The 20,821-nt window shown below is 44.0% G+C and overlaps 1 protein-coding gene across 3 annotated transcripts in view; it reads right to left on the bottom strand.

The window, feature by feature from the left end:
• The window catches only part of LOC110550542 (ubiquinol-cytochrome-c reductase complex assembly factor 1), a 79,693-nt gene that overhangs the window by 47,188 nt on the left and 11,684 nt on the right, over positions 1–20,821 (bottom strand). For 2 of the 3 annotated variants that reach the window (XM_021640484.2, XM_060382986.1), the window contains 4 exons: positions 19,512–19,607; positions 18,353–18,460; positions 11,355–11,427; positions 2,961–3,018 (listed from right to left, as the gene is read on the bottom strand). In XM_021640484.2, coding sequence (XP_021496159.1) covers positions 2,961–3,018; positions 11,355–11,427; positions 18,353–18,460; positions 19,512–19,607 — 335 coding nt within the window. Of the gene's footprint in view, positions 1–2,960; positions 3,019–11,354; positions 11,428–18,352; positions 18,464–19,511; positions 19,608–20,821 lie in introns of all 3 variants that reach the window. The other variant, XM_021640483.2, reaches the window with a different exon arrangement.

Below are 20,821 nucleotides of genomic sequence, written 5' to 3'. Positions count from 1 at the left end.
CTCCTGTCCTAACAGCTCAGGACCACCCTCTAGCACTGGACCACAGAAGGCCATGACTGCTGTCCGTAAGCACCTGCCATTTCCAGGGCTTTCCAGGACACAGACAGTGAATGCACGAAAAGCTGCTCTCACCGTAAAGCTGGTGGTCAGAAGCTCATTTATATAGCTACGCATATTCAGAGAAGGAGACCCCTGTTCCCTTGGTCACCAAGAAGGGCCACTAAAGCATTAAGAGTCCACTCCTGATGAGACCTGATAGCTAGGGTCAGATGGAAGAGGAGGAGGACCTCTATCGGTAGACTTGGGGAGGGGCATAGGGCGAAGAGGAAGGGAGGGTGGGACTGGAAAGAGATGACAGAGGGAGCCACAGCCAGGATACAAAGTGAATAAACTATAATAAATAATAAATTAATTTTTTTAAAAAAGAGAATAAAGTAAGCAAAGGCTTTAAAAAAACAAGCAACAACAACAAAAAAGAGCCCATCACCTGTGGGACCAGGCAAACACTCTGGAAAGTCTACCGTGAGGATACTTTGGCTTACTAGGGTCTGTCTTATCTGGCTTTGTTGGGTGGAGATTGTGACTGCTTCCTAAGTCTCCTTGCTGCCCTGACTCCTCTCTGAGTTGCCACTCCAGGAGGTGTTTCCATTCGTATTCCTCCAGTGTCTCTGCCTACCATACTAGAAATCGGAGTTTGGCTGCCCCTCAGTTTACACTCTTGGATGTCAAGGCTGAGAGACCAGGATTAAATGAACCTAACTTTTCTACAGACCTGGGATAGCTCCATCCCTCTGTGATGATTTTACCCCTTAGGAGAGGGAGTTCCCAGTTCTCAGAAGATCACTGTACAACTGGGCCCAAAACTACTCCTCTGGTGACCCTTTGACTACATTCCCCCACAAACCTGCCCCAAACACTTGAGCCTGCTGGGCTGCCCTCAAATATGCCATGTCATCTAGAGTCTTTCCCTCCTGCTGTGCCGGAGCAGAAAGTGCCCCCTCTCCTTACCCTTCATGATACCCACTCCCTACGCTACCTCCACTCCTGCCACTCAAGTCAGTCTGCCTTTGTGCTTCCACAGGATCTCTACAGGCTTTGAGCCAAGCGTCTCATTACTATCTCTTACAGACAACCGTACTCAGGGCCCATTTTCCACAAGTTTCTTGAATGTGTGTGTACCGTTTCACAGCCTTCTCTCCATCACCCCATGGTTCCCAAACACACAGTAAGTCCTTGACAAGGATTTGCTGATTAAAAAAAAAAAAAAAAGAGCTGCTAAGACATTCTACCAAAACCTATAAAGATCACGAGAATTAAGAGCGAGGAAGAGGCTGGAGAAGACAAAGAACAGATCACCTCCCTCTTCTGCCTAACTGGTGGCAGTACACCCATCCCTCTAAGCTTCAGCAAGAGACTCGGCAGACGCAGTCTGGAAAGTTTACAGAAATACAAGTAATTTCAAGGCTCTCTCAGCTCTTAGTCAGGTATTGACCTTGGGATGTGGTCACAGGGATTATATATTTTATTTTGCCATCCACTCCCTCTACCACTCCGATACCTCTAGCTATATGAGCAATAAAGAGCCTTTCATACTGGCTCTGAATATTATCTTTGAGCTCCTCTGGGAACAGGTCAGCCTTCTCTCAACCCACCTACCTTTCCAATGAGTAATTCTACCATCCAGTCCTCAGCTCTTAAAAAAGTACTTTTCTTCTCAATGTATCCAGTTTCCCTCACTGCACTCTCTCCTTAACCTCCACGATGGATACCAAAGGCAGACACTGTGCCTACTCAGCAGCCTGACAAGAAGCCATAGTGTCTATCTCAGAGAACTAGCCGAGTTAGGAATGGTTTCAACTGTTGTAACATCCTTATCAATCCTATAAGCACATGCGCGTGCGCACGCGCGCACACCCACACCCACACACACACCCACATTCTTGAGCTTAGCAATACTGTGTCTAACTGGCCGCTTTGGTATCTTATCTCCTTCACTAGGCTGAGCTGCTTGAGAACCAGCCCCAGTTCCCAGCAAAGTGCCCAGGACACAGTGCCACTATGATCTATAAATTGTTGGTTTAGAAGGTTCAAAAAATATATATCCATCAAACAAACTGCCCCTTTGGGCTACTTGGCCAAACTCTGTGATGATGTGAGTTTGGAAGAGGCACTTCAGAGGCAATCAGAACCAAAATATCTTTACACAGTAGCCAGGCCTGTGATGCCATGCTTGGCTAGAGACAGTCTCAAACAAGGGTCCTTTGACAGCCATCCATCCCCCACGGTCCTTGGGAGCATTCACTATGGTCAGCGTAGTGAACCCAGGTCTCCAGGGTTATTTTCCCAAGATCCAGCAGCTCCCCGACCCCACTGCAGTGACTCTATATCCCCTGTGACCTTTAATGCTGGGTAACAGATAAAAAATAGATTTTTTTTCTTTTTTCTTTTTTTTGGCTACTTCACATCTGAAGAAAAAGCATACTGTTTAAGGTGTTAAATATTTTCACGCGCACAACTCTGACTTGTCTCTAACCTGTGTGCATACTCAGAGGCACAGGCATAAATGTCAGTGGTATAATTTGTTATAGGTTTCTGATGACCAGCGATGAAAATGACCACGGATTCTCACAATTCAAACCACTTTTACGTAAATGTGAACTTTCCTAAAACAGCCAAGGGAGAGAATTTTCCATCCAGCCTCAGAGTCTCTCAGAGAGAGTGATAGCATTATTCATGGGGATAGGTGCTCTTTGAAAGAAAAATATTACAAATATTAGTTTCTTTCTGGGTTTATGCTTTGACCTTTAATAAAAATGTGCTCCAAGGTACCAGTCATGAAAATAAGAGACAGGTTTTCATGCTTGAACAAGCGCCACTTATATAATCAGACCTGAGAGGAGAGCTGTGCCTTACAGTACACACACATGCGTTTGGTACCTCACCTAGAATGGATCACTTACCAGACATGAAGCAGGGTTATAAGAAACCAGGAGTTGAATGTATCAGGCATCTGGCACCCTAGAAAATAACAATAAGCGTAAATCCGTGAAGGGGGAAAGGAAGCATACTGGCTTGCAACCACTGCCAGAATCTGTTCAACCAAAATATAAGTATTCTGATTACACTATCGTAGAAAAGATCAGCAGAAACCCAGTGTGAGAGGCTGGGCTGGAGCATGGATGCAGACAACCAGCCTTCCAGGGCCATCCCTGCTTCCACTGTAGCGTTGGGCAAACTGCTTCTTCCCCGAGTCTCACGTTCCTCATTTTCCATAATGTCACAGAGATGACCTCTTACATTCCTTCCATCTTCATGAGGTTCAGTGCTGTCGCCCTTTCTGGGCTTGAAGTCTGAAAAGCTAAGCAAATACCTCCCAGCTCCCCTTAACCATCAGCCACTGTGATCCCGCGAGCCCTGGTAAAAAGGGTAAGCCGCCTGGTCTCCTTTTCCAAGTTTTAAAGACAATCCAATGCGACATGGCCATGAGTGAGCTGAATGATTTACCTGAATGACAAGCAGGGGGAAAAAGTGGAACTCTTAGGAGCTACAGCTGAACAGGAAAGTGGACTGCAGCCAATGAAGGCCAGTCTTTAGCCCCAGGGAGAGCAGTGGACAGGGCCTCTTGGTTTCAGGTCCTCCAAGTTAGGCCTCAGTTCAGACATCAAGACTCTGAATTCTCACATTTCTGAGAACCCCCTCTGGTTGCCTGAGGGATTGCCACTACACATATCCTCCTTATTACCTGATATGGGGGAAAGCTTTACAAGGAACAAGAAGGACGAATAAGAGAAAATTAGTGGGCAGTGTGAGCCCTGACCTAGAATTCCTGCACACACATCCGGTGATCCTGTGAGGAAGGGGAAGGACTGAAAATTCCAAGGTAGCCTGGGCTAAATAAAGTATGTTTCCCCCCTCCAAAACAAAAACAACAAACAAACAAACAAAAGTATCCTGTGCCAATCAGCATCCAGTGAGGTGACAGTTTCCAAGAGTCACTAGGAGTGAGAACACAGGGCAGGACCCTGAAGGTGGGAACTCCAGCCAGCGCTAACAGGTCCTCACTCACCCATCGTGACTGGGTGTGTAACATGCCAGACAGAATAAGCGCTTCACAGCCTCAGTTCACCGAATCTGTCCAGCACCCCTAGTGGGTGGGTGCACCGGTGAGGAAGTTGATAGTGGAATCAAGACAAGTGCTCAAGGCTGCAGAGCACAAAAGCAGGAAATGAGACAGCTGGGAGTCTATGTGCGGAGTCTACGTGAGACTTCCCTGAGTCTATGTGCAGTGTGCATGCGGACTGCTACCCAAGCACTTCCTAATGCTAAGATGTGGGGAAAGGGCCACACTCCACACAGTACACCGTTAACCATCTTAAAGTGTTTCCCTCAATCCTTACTGTAACCCAGGAGAGAAGGACTATAATCCAACTTCAGAGGTAAGAAAACAGAGTCAAAGCTAACTAACTGTGGGCAGCCACCATGTTAAGCTAGTGGCAATGCTGGGGTTTGAATCCAAGTCTGTCACAAAGACACCAAAACCCTCGGGTGAGCTTACTGGGTGGTGCCCAGCAGCTGTCAAGTGGACTTCCTCTCTGAGCCCAGCAGGAGTGAGCTGGAGGCTGGCCTGACCAGCCGTCCAGCTATTAAGACACATGCCATCTGAGAACGGGCCAGGCGCCCTCCGCCTAGAACAAGAATAGCCCTGAGAAGCTCTCAAGCTGGGATCTCAAGTTGGGTCTTTTTTTTTTTTTGGATGTTTTCTTGGAAGTGTGTCTTTCAATCTGGAGAATGAGAGCTGGCTGCTTCTACAGGACAATCTGTCCAACAGCTACTTGTACATCACAGCTTCCCAGCAGCCTCCAGGAGCCTGTCCAGTTTCCTCAGATGGGGAAATTGGTTCTTGGGCTGGAAAGCACAGACAGACACACAGACAGACAGGTCAGCAGCTGGCCCTGGGTCACAGTTCTCCCTTCTAGGGGTCAGCTCGGGGCTGATGAGAAAAGAGCTGGCACATGAGTAAGTTCCTGTGCCTGTGGAGGTCAGAACGGAAACCCACATGGTAAACCTCAAAAATATCAAACCAACAAGTGAATGTTGACTATGAGTAAAACAAAAATATGATTGTTAGCTCAACAAAATGTGTTCACATACTTCGGGGCTAACCCCGGCGACACTCAACCGTGATCACACTGCTTCAATATACCCGGAGCTTATTTTATTCTGAGGCTAGACTCTTTCTTGACACAAAGTTCAGAAAAATTAAATAATTCCATTACTAGCTGGGTGGTGGCAGCACATGCCTTTAATCCCAGCAACTTGGGAGGCAGAGGCAGACAGATCTCTGTAAAGTCAAGGCCAGCCTGGTCTACAAAGTAAGTCCAGGACAGCAAGGGCTCTGTTACACAGAGAAACCCTCTCTCGAAAAACAAAATAATAATACTAACAATAATTCCATTATTGTCACTGGACAGTGATATTACACTTTTTAATATGAAATCTAAACCCTGTTACTTTTTGTTGGTGGTGGTGGTGGTTTTTCGAGACAGGGTTTCTCTGTGTAGTCTTGGCTGTCCTGGACTGGATTTGCAGAGCAGGCTGACCTCAGGCTCACAGGAATCCACCTGCCTCTGCCCCCCCCCCCCCCCCGGAGTTCTGGGATCAAAGGCATGCGCCACCGCGCTCAGTGTAGACCCTCCTATTTCTGATAAAGCTAGGGGAAGTTTCTTCTAGGAGGCCCAGGTTTCCTTTCTCTACAGGTTGATCAACAACAGGGAAAAGGCCTATAAAATGCTAATTGGCTACCTCTGCTCCAAAACACCAGGAGCAAACTGCGTAACGGCAGATGTGTTCACGTGACAGGCAGGATCTTGTCAGGGCATCCCATAAATAATAGCTGGCAAAGTGTCTGGGCACTAAGGTGCACGGAGCTCAGACCGGAGCATTAAACACTTTGACTCTGACTGTGGTACCTTAGGGAGGACTGGCCAACAAGCTGACGGGCACAACATCCTATGACCCAACAACTCGCTCACACACAGTCTTCAAAAAATGACAATCAACATCACTTCAGCTGGGGAGAATGACCCTTGCCAGATGCCCCAGGCTCTCTGCCCTCAGGACAATGTAATCAAGCCCTACATCAAAGAACCTAAATGAGCATGGCCACTTTAAAGGTATCGTCTTAGGAAGCAATATATAATTTCCTTATTTTATTCCAACATCCTCTAAACTCCTTAGACTCCAAACCACAAGAGTCAGTCTCATTAGTCTGCAGATTTTTTAAAAAATCTTTTGCCTCTAGATGGTACTTTCCAAACCCATTCTCTTTGTTCACTAGCCACACTTTGGAATTCCTTTGGTTTGATTTTAAAATGTGAACCTAGCCAAAAAAAGAAAAGAAAAGAAAAAGGTGAAGGGCCACAGCAGAGCAAATAAATCTGCCATAGGTTGAGCTGTTTGTAACAGGACTTCCCTGGGTAGTCCTGGCTAGCCTGGAACTCAGTATGTAGAGCAGGTTTACCCTAGGTTCATGGCGATCCTCATGCCTCTGTGCTCTGAGTATGGGGATTACAAGTATGTGCCACAATGCCTACTTATGTTATAGTTTCTGTGTTGTTTTGTTTTCAAACAGGATGTCTCTATGCAGGACTGGCTATACAGAACAGGCCCAAACCCAGAGAAATCTGCCTGTCTCGGCCTCCCAAGTGCCACCATGTCCATCCTATGCCATAGGTTTTAATAGTCAATGCCTAATTAAGTCTTTAAAAACCTGAAGGGAGAGTGTGATCACCAGAAAACTCCTTGCCACTTTTACTGACGGGCAAAGGCAGGGGGAAACCCACCAAGACACACACCATTGTGTGTGGACATCAGTTTCCAATACTAACACAACATCTCACAAAGGGGGAATCTCATCAAAATAAAGCAATTATTAAGCCACATTACAGTGTCTAGCTGTGGTTGAATTCATTCACAGGCAGCATGTTACAGTGGGAAAATCCCTGAGGTTTAAGCCAGACAACACAGGTGCAAGGCTTGGCCAGGCAATCCCGGGCAAGTCACGGAGCCTCTTTAAGCCTCAACTATTTCTAAACACACAAAAAATAAACAATAATACAAGCACTTACTATCCCACAAGATTGTGAAACTTCTAAAGGGACAAACATGAAAGCAAATAAATGTGAGCTATTAATATACAATTGCAACCTTCAGAAACTTTTCTTAAGTTGGTAATCTGTAAGCTATGAACTGAAATATGAATATTAACTATCTATGTAATAACTGTCTTTTATTTGATACTATAATATTAATACAAATTCAAGCATCTTTGGTAAGGGGCTGGACAGATGCCTCAGTAGTTAAGAGCACTGGCTGCTCTTGCAGAAAGCCCAGGTTTGGCTCCCAGCATGCCATGGCAGCTCACAAGTGTCTGTAACTGCAGTTCCAGGGTTTCCAATGCTCTCTTCGGGCCTCTGTGAGCACTGCATACATGTGGTGACCATATACACAGGCAGATTAAACATTCAAATATGTAAACTAAAATTTAAAAAAAAAGAGTAACCTTCAATAACAAGAAGTGAAAACAAGTAAGCATTCGTCTAAGATAATTATAGTAAGTATGAATAGTTAACTGAATCAAGTGTTAAATATCTGACAATAAACTTTTGTGTATGTGTGGTGTGTATGTGTGTGACACATACATATGACTTTGGAGTTCACCCTTGCATATGCATGCAGACTCCAGAGGAGAAGATGAGTGTCTTCCCCTAAGGCTCTCTGCCTTACGCTGGTAAGACAGGGAGCGCTCACCATCTTGGCTGACCAGCAAGCTCCCAGGATCCACTAGTTGTCATTCCCCTTCCCCCAATGTTGGGGTTACAGGCATATGTGGATCTGTGTTCTTACATGGCTCAAGGGACTTGACCTGAATGGGGGTAATGAGGTCATGAAAAAAAAGACAAACATATGGACACATGGACACAGACAGAAATGCTAGGTCAGGTGGAGGAGATCTTATAGAGAAAGCATAATACCCCAGAAGCTCAGAGTGTTTATTATATAGCTATAAGCAGAGTTGGAGGAGCAGAGCAGAGGTAGAGTTTAAGGTGCACTGATGGCTCAAGCAGCCAAGGGCGGCCATCCCAGTAGGCACGGTCTCTGTACCGGAGCAGTCATCAAGCTGTACATTTCTGCAGGGAGAAAGCTACAGTGGACATTTCCTACACACAGTGAACACCTGCGCTCGGACCCTGGAGGACAGCTCTGCCATCCCTCTGAGCCTCATCCTAAGAGGCTTTGCAATTTTCCCATGGGTCTGGGGCTATCCTTAACATGGCTGTGTCCATGTCAATCACACATTCTCACTCAGAACTTCCCTCACTCATTCAAACTCGGGTCCTTATGCTTGCACTGGAAGTGCTCTTATGCCCTGAACTATCTCTCTAGCCTTGAGGATAATGTTTCTATGAAGAAAAGATAAGGTGGGAGTTTGGAGCCAGTGGGAGAGCTCAGCAAAGCTCTCATGTGTGAGATCCCCAGAACTGCAAACACAAACACAAAGCGATATGTTGGGTTTGTTGGGTTTTTGTTTTTTTTTTAAGATTACTATTATTTTTCTATGTATGGATGTTCTGCCTGCCATGTATGTGTATCACATGTATGCTGTGCCTACAGAAGCCTGAAGAGGGCATCAGAGCCTCTGGAATTGGAGTTACAGATAATTGTGTGTTGACATGTGGGTGCTGGGAACCAAACTTAGGTCTTCTGGAGGAGCAGCAAGTGCTCTTAATTTATGAGCCATCTCACCAGCTCCACATACGCTGTTTTGTTCTGCTTTTGTCTTTTAATGTTACTTTCTAAATGAAAAGTATGCTAACAAAAAAAATCAAGTAAACTAAAAAAATTAAAATGTCAGGGGAAATGTACATGGATGTCAGAAACTACTTAAGGAAAAAAAAACACAACTCGGTATTTTCTTTCTCATGTGAAGGAGGTATAGTTTCTCATTGTGGACTAATTTCTTGTATAATAAGAAGCAGTTTAGGACAGGCAAGATGGACCAGGAGGTAAAGGTGTTGGCTGCCAACCCTAACAACCTGAGTATGATCCTCAGAATCCACATGGTAGACAAAAACCAGCCTTTTTGTTTTTGTTTTTCTTTTGGTTTTTGGTTTTTCAAGACAGGGTTTCTCTGTGTAGTCTGGGCTGTCCTGGACTCACTTTGTAGATCAGGCTGGTCTCAAACTCAAAGAGATTTGCCTGCCTCTGCCTCCCTGAATGCTGGGATTCCAGGTGTGCGCCACCATGCCCAGCTGAGAACCAACTTTTATAAGTTGTCCTCTGACCCCTACATGGACCCTATGGTATATATGCTGATATACATGTACATGCTGGCACACACACATGTACACACACACACACGTGTGATTTTTTTTAAAAAAGAAATTTTTAAAAACTGCTTGTTTATAAGGAAATAGGGAAATTGTCTTTCCTGATGAACAAGAAAATAGAAAGTTTAAAAAAGATAGCATTATGACTTAGTATTGTATTTTAAGTCCCTAATATTAATCTGCTGAAATAGCGAAGTAACCAAAACAACTGATATTTGAGATTTAAACAATAAACAGACTTATTAGGCAACCAAAACTGCATCTAGTGCTTTTTGTTAACTTAATTATGTACAGATACTTGTTGCCAGAGTAGAGTACCAGCTGCAGGAAGTTGACAGGAACCTGGCTCTTTGTGGGTGTGACTTCTACTGTGAGAGCAGAGCACAGATTCCCTTCTAAAGCAGTGGCTCTCAACTTGTAAGTCGCAACCCCTCCAGGGTCAAACAACCCTTCACAGGGGTCACCTAAGACCATTAAAAAAAAAACAGATATCTACACTATGATTCATAAGTGTAGCAAAATTACAGTTATGAAGTAGCAACAAAATAATTTTATGGCTGGGGTCACCACAACATGAGAAACTGTATTACAGGCCTACAGCATTAGGAAGGTTGAGAAACAGTGATCTAAAGTCTGTGGACACAGAAATGGCTCCAATTTCCCAATGCCGTTACAAATACGTATTTTAGTTAACTATGTTAATAATTACAGCTAAGAACATCAAAATGCATCCTATAAAAACTGCTAATAGTGACCTAAGCCAGTAAAATTTTCCTGGAAAGCAATTTATCAATGGGATGTAAGTGATAAAATTATATAAGCATTTGGGACCAATAGCCCTCTAATTAAAAGAAGAATCATGAAATTTATTTCAGACTTAACTAAAACAATCAAAAACTAGAAACAAAACGAGAAGCGACTGACAAAAAGTCCAATCAAGCGGGGCATGGTGGCACATGCATTAGTACACGGCTTGCGAGCAGAGGCAGGTAGATTTCTGTGTGTTTGAGGCCAGCCCGACATACAGAGTTAGTTCCAAGATAGCCAAAACTACACAGAGGAAACCTGCCTCAAAAAGAACAAAAAAGGGTGGCACTTGCCTGTGATCCCAACACTCAGGGAGGCAGAGGATGGTGGATCTCTGTGAGTTTGAGGCCAGCCTAGTCTACAAAGCGAGTCCAGGACGACTAAGACTATACAGAGAAATCCTGTCTTGAACCCACCCCCCCAAAAAAAAAGTCCATATCAAATGCTAAGGGCAGGCACGGTGGCATTGGGAGGCAGAGGCAGTAGGATCAGGAGTTCAAGGTCACCCACAGCAAGTTCTAAGAGAAAATACCTCAAAAAAAAAAAAAAATAGAAAAAGGAAAAACAAAAAAGGGCTAGGGAGGTGACTCAGCCTGTGAGTGCTTGCCATGCCACTTGATCCCTAGAACCCATGTAAGGTGCCAGGCATGGTGGCCTGTGCTTGCACACCCAGTAATGGGGCGGCAGAGACAGGCATTGAGAGTGGGCTAACCGGGAGGGAGGGTGAGTTGGGAGGGGAGGAGGAAGGGGGCTACAGCTGGGATACAAAGTGAATAAACTGTAATTTAAAAAAAAAAAAAGGAGGCTAACTGGTGAGTTCCAGGCCAGTGAAGGACCCTGCTCAAAGGAGGAAGCCAGTCCTTCTGAAAATGATACCAAGGTGGACCTCTGGCCTAAACAAACACATACAACATGTTTAAAGCAAGTGTTTTAGCACAAAACAAATGTTTTAAAAAACAAACAAGGGGTTGGGGATTTAGCTCAGTGGTAGGCTTGCTAGGTAAGCGCAAGGCCCTGGGTTCGGTCCTCAGCTCTGGGGGGGAAAAAAAGACAAAATAACAAAAAACAAACAAACAAACAAAAAACTTAAAACCCACAGCTACGTAACAGTAGATGAACAGTAGATCATTCCTTTCAGAACAATCAAGAGTCACTTACTCAGAAAGAATTCCTCAAAGTCAGTTTTCTCCACACAGCTCGTGTACATGCGTAGGGCTGCGATCTTAATCTTCTAGACAGAAAAAATAAAACCAAACTCAAGACATGACCGAGAGGATGTTCTAGTGTCATTAGCTACGGGCTGCAGACCTCATATTTCTTGAGCTGGAAGAAGGTACAAACCTGTGGGCAATTTATTTATTTATTTATTTCTGTAGCCCATGTTGTCTGGGACCTGGTTTAGTTCAGCTAGCCTTAAACTCTCCGTTTTAACTCCACCTTTAAAAATAAAATTAAAAAGAATGTAAACCCTGGAAATTCTTTCCTCCTTCCTCAGAGGCCCTACTAATTATTAGTCTATGACTGGGGGAGGGTGACATGTCTTTTCTGCAGACTCACAGAACCTGTGTGTACAAACAAAATTCTCTAATAAACACACAGTACTTTTCACTATGCTTCAAAGTGTTAAGTATGAAGTGCTTAGTGTACAGTATTAAATTTCTGAGGGGGCTGGTTCACCAGTTAAGAGCACTCACTGCTCTTGCAAAGGACCAGCACCCACATGGGGGGGTGACAATCTTCCGACACCCTCTTCTGGCCTCCACAGACAACATGCACTCATGTGATACACATACATACATATACACAAGCAAAGCATTCATACACAAAAAAATAATTCCCTAGGACCCTAATGAGGTGTTTTGCACTAAGCTCTGTACTAACACACTTCAATTCATGTATGTGTACTGTATCGTAAGACCAACTCTAAAAATCAAAGATCAGTTCTTAAAGAGCCGAGTTGGTCCGAAGAACAAGCCAGTAACACATGAATAGGCGAATCGGCGATTCTCAAAGTTGAAGAAAACAGCGCGGCAACAAAGGACGTGTACAAGTTTCTTTCTCTCTTCAAATGACAGGGCGAGCTCAACACAGTGGCCCGTGACCCTCATCTCGCCACTCAAAGCGTTCAAGGTCTAGTCCACAGAGCAAGTTTCAGGCCAGTCATGACTACAGTACAAGACCCTATCTCAAAAACAAAACAAACAAACAAACTTTAAAGGGGGCGGGAGGGGTGGCTCAGCAGTTAAGAGCACTGGCTGCTCCTACACAGGACCGGGGTTCGGTTCCCAGCACCCACAGGGTGGCTTACAACTTAAGTAACTTAAGTTTCGAGGGATCCAAGGCCATCTTCCGGCCTCCACAAACATCAGGCATGCAAGTGGTGCAAAGACACAGGCACACACATGTGCAGGTAAAATACTTACACACGTGGTAAAAACAAATAACTGAAACAAAAGGAAACAGGAAACAAGCAGGTGTGGTGGCTCACACCTCTAAGTCCAGCACTTGGGGGCTAAGATGGATCAAAAGTTCGTCTCAACTACACGTGAGTCTATCTCCAAAACAAATTAAGTAAAAACACATAGAAACAGACAGACCCCATCAAGAGTTAAGGAGTATAACACATCACAGTACAAGAGATTTATGCAAAAATGCAAAGTTGAACCCAACACTGGCAAATCGGTGTGGTTCACTGAAGAAGGGATGAGGGAGAAAGTGCTCCTCTCAATCTTCACCCACAGCTATGGTTCAGCTCTGAGGAGGCAGAGGTAGGCAGATCTGAGTCTGAGGCCAGCCTGGTCAACATAGTGAGATCCAGGACAGGTGGGGCTACAAAGTAAGACCCTAGCTCAACAAACAAACAAACAAACAAAAACCAAAAACTCTAGGATTTGAGTAAGTTTAGCCATGGAACAAAGTGGATTTAAGAAAGCTTCGGGCTACACCATCACCAGCCTAATGACAACCTTATCCTGATAACTTTGACTCCAGCAGGCCTTCTCTTATCCTGGAGAGAAAACTTCAGGTTCATTCAACACTGAATACCAAACTGAGTTCCAGCCATGGATCTGAACGGTATGGTTGAAGGATAAACAAGATGGACAAAAACTCCTGCCCTGGTTCAGTGGATAGCCCAGGTTAACTATAGACAAATTTATAACTTTAACTAAATTCTTGCCACCAGCCCCCAGTGCTTGTAGCTCCCTTCAGATCCTTCTACATAAACTCCTCTTGGTCGTAATCACTCTGCCCAGGAAAGGCAGACTTGTCTCCAAGGCCCCGGGCTTCAAATCCATCCACGGAAAAGCACCCATTACAAGTAAGGACTACTCGGCCAGAAAACACCCATTTAAAAGCGTTCACTACAAATAGTGACTCCTGACCAGGTTCCAGCAGCTTCGTGCAGTGCTCACTCATTGGTAAGCAGGGACATTTTAGCGTTCTCTTTGCTTTTCCGGTAGCAAAGCCAAGCCTTTATTCTTGGGTAAGCCATTTTCCTGGACAAAGCTCTAAAGCAAGTCTCTGAGGACCATCACACAGGGACTGGAAATAACAACTGGAAAGAACCTCTTTGGGAACCATGCATTAATGTGAGTGAAGGAAGGAAGCAGACTAAATTTCCACTCAGTCAATACAAGCTGTTCCGGTCCTTGGATGACATCATGTTTACTTCACTCTCACTTGGGAGAGCTCTCCATGCCACTTGTCGATGACAGGAACACCCTGGACTGCTCTCCCACGTGCTGGGATATGCGTACTCTCCTACACAATGGGAAGTGAATGGGAAAACTGCACTGTGCTAACGGCTGTGTGAGAGCTGCACAGGGATTTGTTTTGATTTTATGTTTGTCAGTTGAGAAGGCTGGAGAGATGGCTCAGAGGTTAAGTACATTGGGTGTTCTTCCAAGGGTCCTGAGTTCAATTCCCTGCAACCACATGGTGGCTCACAACCATCTCTCGTGAGATCTGGTTCCCTCTTCTGGCTTGTAAGCTCACATGCAGACAGAACACTGTACAAATAATAAATAAATAAATCTTTATTTTGGTCAGTTGAACCTCCTGTTTGCTGGAATTTAAAAACATTCTTAATTCATGGTCAACAATCTGGGCCCCTGTTCAAACAAGAACAACCTTGTTAAGCTACCTGGCCTACTGGAGGGCTTTCACTATCCAGTACTCTGAGCACCTCAGATAACATCTCTTCATTCGTGTGTCGTTCATTTGTCCCTCAATACTAAGAGAACTCACAATGCCTTCTCTTTTCTATACTAAGCCTTGCTTTTCTTTCAATTACGCTTTTTTCTTTTTTAGGGGGTGGTGGCTAGTGTTTTACTATGTCCCCCTGGCTGACTTAAAGCTAGCTAATACAGACCAGGCAGAGCTCAAATTCACAGGGATCTGCCTGTCTCTGCCACCCAAGTACTAGGATTAAAGGCCAGTGCCACCAGTTTTCTTCAACCATTCTTTAGTTCTTACATGATACTGCTATGCAAAAATTAGGAGGGAAAGTGGTTATTTCAGAGCTGGGCATGGTGGTGCACATCTATAATTACTTCCAACACTTGAGGCTCAGAAGTGTGCAAATCTTTGTGAATTTGCACCCAATTAGGGCTACAAGGAGAAACCCTGTCTCAAACAAAACAATCAAACAAAGAGAGGAAAAACATTATTTCAGGATACTCAAATAAATAAAGGAAAAGCTACATTTAAAACCTTAAATAAGTCTCCATGTGGGTCTCCTAGGAAGGGGACCAGGGGCTGTCTCTGACATTGACTCTGGTGAATGCTCCTTGATCACCTCCCACCGGGTGAGTCAGCCTTGCCAAGCCACAGAGAAAGAGGACACAGGCAGTCTTGAAGAGACCTGATAGTCTGTGGCCAGTTGGTAAAGGAGAGGGGCTCCCCTTTTCTGAAGACTAGGGGAGCAGCGAGGGGGAAGGAGAGTGGGAGGGGAGAAGACAAGGGAGGGGGCTACGATCAGGATGTAAAGTAATTTTTTTTAAATTTTATATTTGGCTAGGGACACTGTTCTATGGTAGACTAATTGACTAAGAAAGATCCCAAGTTAGATCCTAGCAGCAATAAAGTCTAAATATGAGTCTAGAGGAAACTATACATGAAAACAGTAGAGAAAAATATAGAGAAAAGGTAGGTCATAAGCATCAATACACAAACACTTTGCTCTCTAACCAAATACATATGAAAATACAAACAAGGAATCTTGCCCATACAAGTATCTGGCCACAAATTCTGAGTTAACAGAACTGCAAAGAGCCTACCTATAAGCCTTTTGAAATGGAAAGTCATAAATATTATTCTGTAATATCTTGATGCGACAAATTTTAAAATGAAGGCTATAAAAATTGTCACATAATAAAATATTTTTAAATGCAAACATTTATTTGAGGTCACAAAAGGAATCAAGAAAAATCAGAGGCTAACCTCAGCTATAAAAGTGAGAATTTTCCCACTGGTCTCATCATCCTTCAAATATGGCCAATTTGCCCTCTAGAATCACTTAAAACAAACAAACAAACCCCATAAGACTAGACAAAGTTTATAGAAGCAACCAGGTAGAACCCAATCACTAAGACATGAATAAATAAGTTACTCTTCCCATCTATTCTTTCTTTGCTTCCATTTCATTCTTCTTTTTTTTTTGGTGGTGGGAGAGGGGGCCGGTGGACCGGACAGCACATGCCTTTCATCCCAGCCTTTGGGAGGCAGAGGGAGGTAGATCTCTGTATAAGGCCATCCTGTGTAGAACTCGAAGAGATCCATTTATTTCTATTTTTTAAGTTTTATATGACAAATGGCATAGCCACAACTTCTTCTGAAGTAGAGGGAAGAACCAGCAAGCCAGCTCAGAAAATAAAGGTGCTTGCCACCAACTTGATAACCTAAGTTCAACCCCCAGGGTCACATGGTGGAAGGAGAGAACAGAGCCCCTTATGTCCTCCACCCATTCTCCATCGAATGCACACACCTACACACACACAACTAAACATAATTTCAAAAGTTATAAGTAGGCCGGGGGTGGTAGTATACACTTTTACAAAACCTTTAATCCCAGCACTGGAGAGGCAGAGGCAGGCAGATCTCCAAATTTGAGGCCAGCCTGGTCTACAGAGTGAGTTCCAGGACAGCCAAGGCTACACAAAGAAACCTCTGTCTCAAAGAACCCAAACCAAGTCAAAATGAAGAAAAACAAAAATAAAAAATAAAAATAACACACAGAGGAAAAGCTGTGCATGATAGTTTACACCTGTAATCCCAACACTTGGGAGGCTGAGACAGAAGACTGTTATGAGTTCTAGGATAGCCTGGCCTATAGTATGAGGCCACGTCTCAAAAGAAACAAACAAACAAACACTAAAATTTAAAACAAGGATAAAAGGTCTGGTTAGTAATCAAATATAACAACAATTTATCAACTGTCAAGAATTTTAAACCAGGTGTGGGGGCACACAGCTTTAATCCCAGCACTTGGGAGTTTAAGGACAGCCTGGTTCCAGGACAGCCAGGCAGCAAAGAGAAATCCTGTCACAAAAAAATAAAATAAAATAAAATAAAGAAGTCTGCATGTATAAAACGTTGATGAAAACAATTACTTCCTTGATGACTCAGAAGCAACTGCAGGTCTCTAAGAATATCACTGTCACTGAGTATCTGTGGCCTCTCCATATCTGAGAGCCGCCATCGACAAAGCACACAGTCATTGCTGACGTCACTGAGCATCTGTGGCCTCTCCATATCTGAGAGCCGCCATTGACAAAGCATGCAGCCGTTGCTGACTTCTCAGAACTTGTCAACAGGCATTGCAGACAAAGCCTGTACCTGCTGCCATGAGAACTGCTGGGAAAATGAACTAACCAGAAAGCAAAAGTAGCCAGGTAGAGGGTGTTGCATCTGTAATTCAAGAGGGAAAGTATGCGGGCAGGGAGGAAGATCAGAAGTTCAAGACCAGCCTTGACTATGCTTGAGTTCCACAGTCCACAATGAAAGCTTGTTCAAGGAAACAAAAACCAGAAGAAGCCAAAAGCTACATTCTAACACTGGAAATTCAACTTGACTCCTTTCCTTTAAAAGAGTTGTGTCTGGCCAGGCATGGTGGCACACTTCTTTAATCCCAGGCCTGGGAAGGCAAAGACACAGCTCTGTGAGTTCAAGGCCAGCCTTATTTACAAGCAAGTTCCATTCTTGCCAACCCCACAGAGTGAGACCCTGTCTCAAGTAACCAAAAAAACCAAAGGTGTATCTGGCACCTTCCTTGGTGGTTTTGAGGAGTTACAGTACTTCCTAGAAAAGCTTCCCCGATGCCTTGAATTAGCTTGTGCTGATTTATAACTTTCGAGTTATTGAGTTAAGTCTAGCTTTTCAGCAACCCTGGAAGGAATTAAAAGACACTCTTCCATAATGACACAGGAAAATGGTCATTGTGGGTGAGGCCATGACTGGACTAAGAGACCGGTTCATTGCTGTGCTGGGAGGACCTTCATTCATACAGTACCTTCTGTATAACAGATAATGTGGTGCAAGGCCAAGCGTTGACTAGAAATGACCAGCTAGCTAGGAAATAGACCTTTACACTATGTTTTTTTTTTAATTATTTATTTTTGTTTTGTGTGCATTGGTGGTTTGCCTGCATGTACGTCTGTGAAAGGGTGTCGGATCCCCCGGAACTAGAGTTATTGACAGTTGTTAGCTGTCAAGTGGGTGCTAGGAATTAAACCCACGTCCTCTGGAAAAACAGCAAGTGCTGTTAGCCACTGAGCCATCTCACCAGCCCCCGTAAGATGTATTATAGTAAGTCACAAGATCAATTTTTCATAAGTTGCTTATTTATAAAATTTTAAAGACAATCACTGGAATGGCCTGTTAGAAATCAATGGTGAAAACAAGTCCTTCAGAGAGCAATGCCTCCTGGCCTGAAAAGTTCCACCTCACCACCCTACCAGCACCTGGAGACAAGTGCAAAGAATCAGGCTGAAGGAGTAGCATGGTCTTATCTACCTCATAAACCTAAATGGAGACTGGAGGGATTTGTTCTGAGGAAATTCTCAAAATAATGGGTGAGTTTCACAGCCCAGAAGCTTTAAGACAAATCTATGAGCAACAGAAAGGACTCAGACCCAGAGGAATATAAAACACTTTACCCATTTACTATATTTCAAAGGTCCAGTGAATCCCATGGCTTCTATTATCTTCGTGAAGGGACCAACCTTCTCTTCAACAGGCTTCGGGAAATCTTGGGGAGCAGAAAGCTTCTTAGCCAAAGAGAAAGAAATCAAAATTAGTTACAAGAAGTTTTCTAAACAGAATGCTTTTATTTATTCACTCTGAGGATATTTTTATTGCTTAGATTTCTTTTCACTTTGAGTTCTTTTCTGTCTGACCTCTTGATTTCTTTTTTAATGATTTTTGGGGACTTGGTTGTTTGTTTGCTTTGAGTGTTCTGTTCTGTTTTACTGCAGTGCTGGGGGGTCAAACCCAGGGCTTCACAAATGCCGGGGCAAGTGCTCTTTCATGGAGTCAGACTCAGAGCCCTCCAGTAGGCGTGCAAACACATCTGAAATGGTATCTAACAGACATCCTTCATAATACAGAGCAAGACATACCCACCTCAACAGCCATGTGCCTGTGATCCCAAGATTGGGAAAGAACAGCCTTGTGGTATTAAGAGTAAACATGCCACGGGAAAGAGATGACTCAGTGGCTAACAGCACTGACTGCTCTTCCAGAGGACTTGGGTTCAATTCCAGCACCCCATAGCAGCTAGCAACTGTCTATACCTCTAGTTCTGGGGGATATGATGCCTTCTTTGGCCTCTGAGGACACCAGGCACACACACAGTGTGCAAGCCTATGCACAGGCAAAACATTCATTACGCATTAAATAAGATAAAAGGAAAAAGGAGGGGAGAAAGAGAAATGGAAGGGAAGGCACAGGATGGGGAGAAGGGGTGAGTGGAAGGGGCTGGGAAAAATCCAGGAAGAGAAGAGAAAGGAGGGAAAAAAAATCCTAGAAAACCCTATTCAAACACCTCTACAAAGAAAGGTAGATTAGTCACCCGGTAAGAAAATCTTGCAAGGTTACATATCACTGTTTTTAACTTGTACAAAATCCATAAAAAACTGTTTACCTCCAAAGCACTGTCTAGACAAGGGCCTAGAGTGAAAACCTCAGGGTACAAACTCAGAAGCCGTGGGTTCACATATTCAGGTGGTCTGTCTTACCGTCCTCTGTGAGCCCGGAAAGCCCCGGATGTCACCACCTGTGCTCACCCAAGCGGTCTACTGCGGAGCACACACTCACCCTCCTCGCAGTGTGGTATTTTCTATTCTGCAGAGTGTCCACTCCAGCGGTCTGCTCTGATCCCGCACAGAAGTGCGCCTGATTCACCTGGGGCCGCTGCAGGGTAAACAGGAATGTCAGCGACACGGGATATGACTCAGCAACGTTAACCCAACTGCGTTTAGCCCAGCTTCTGGTGAAGCATAAGGTGCACGGCAGGTGCTCAATAAATGTCTACTAAATCTGTGATGCAGGATGTGATGGCTCACACCTGCAGTCTCTGGAAGGCTGGGACAGGAGGATTGCTATGAGTTCAATACCAGCCCAGAGAATACTGTAAGACTGTCCCAAAAAAAACAAAATTAAAAATAATAATAATTCTTGAAGAAATAAAAGGATTCAGCCCTAGAAATACAAATTAAATGTGAGTCAAATCTGAGAAATAAAATTATAAGAAAGAGAACCATAATAGGTTTCCATATGGATGCTAACACCATGCCATGCATGGGAGAAGGAACATCAGTTTTAATTTTAAAACCTGTTTCTGCCAGTAGGAGGATCTCTGTGAGTTAGAGCCCAGTCTGGTCTACAGAGTGAGCTCCAGGAGAGCCAGGGCTACACAAAGAAACCCTGTCTCAAAAGACCAAAATGAACAAACAAACAAACTTGGGGCTGGAGAGATGGCTCATCAGTTAAGAGAACTGGTTGCTCTTCCAGGGGACCCAGGTTCAATTCCCAGAACCCACATGGTAGCTCCCAACTGTCTGTGAGTTCCAGAAAATCAGACACCCTCCCAAAGACATACATGCAGAGAAAACACCATAAAACAAAATAAATTTAATTTAAAAATAAAACAAGAAACAATCCCTGCTTCTGCCACTTAAAATCTCAGTGCAGTTTGGTTATAGTGAGGCCTGAATAGGAAAAGTATGGAAAGTGCATCTCACAAAACAGGCATGCAATAAGCAAATGAAGTCGCAGTTACCACCGGATCACAGTGCCTTCCCTTCATAGTCAAGCTGCCTTTGACAACAGTGTGGCAATACACAACCAATTACAGTCTTGTGCCAGGGCTAGGCTAAATGCTTTACATAGATTTTCTTCTTTAATCCACCCTACAACTCTATTCGGTTGGTACTGTTATAATCAAGAATACAGTTTGGAAAATAAATTTCCAAAGAGAAAATTATACATAAGCACTACAAGAGTGAAAGTAGAAATATCTATTAAGAGACAGTAAACGAAGGTACAATCACTTGCAAAATTAGATAATTAAGGATCAAACCCAGGGCATTGTGCTTGTAGGGCAACCATTCTGCCGCTGGATCAAA

Source organism: Meriones unguiculatus, chromosome 4 (genome assembly GCF_030254825.1).
Source record: "Meriones unguiculatus strain TT.TT164.6M chromosome 4, Bangor_MerUng_6.1, whole genome shotgun sequence".
In the NCBI taxonomy this organism is placed as follows: Eukaryota; Metazoa; Chordata; class Mammalia; order Rodentia; family Muridae; genus Meriones; species Meriones unguiculatus.
The sequence above is the reverse complement of the archived record's forward strand: the minus strand, read 5'-3'. Positions and strand labels throughout refer to the sequence as shown.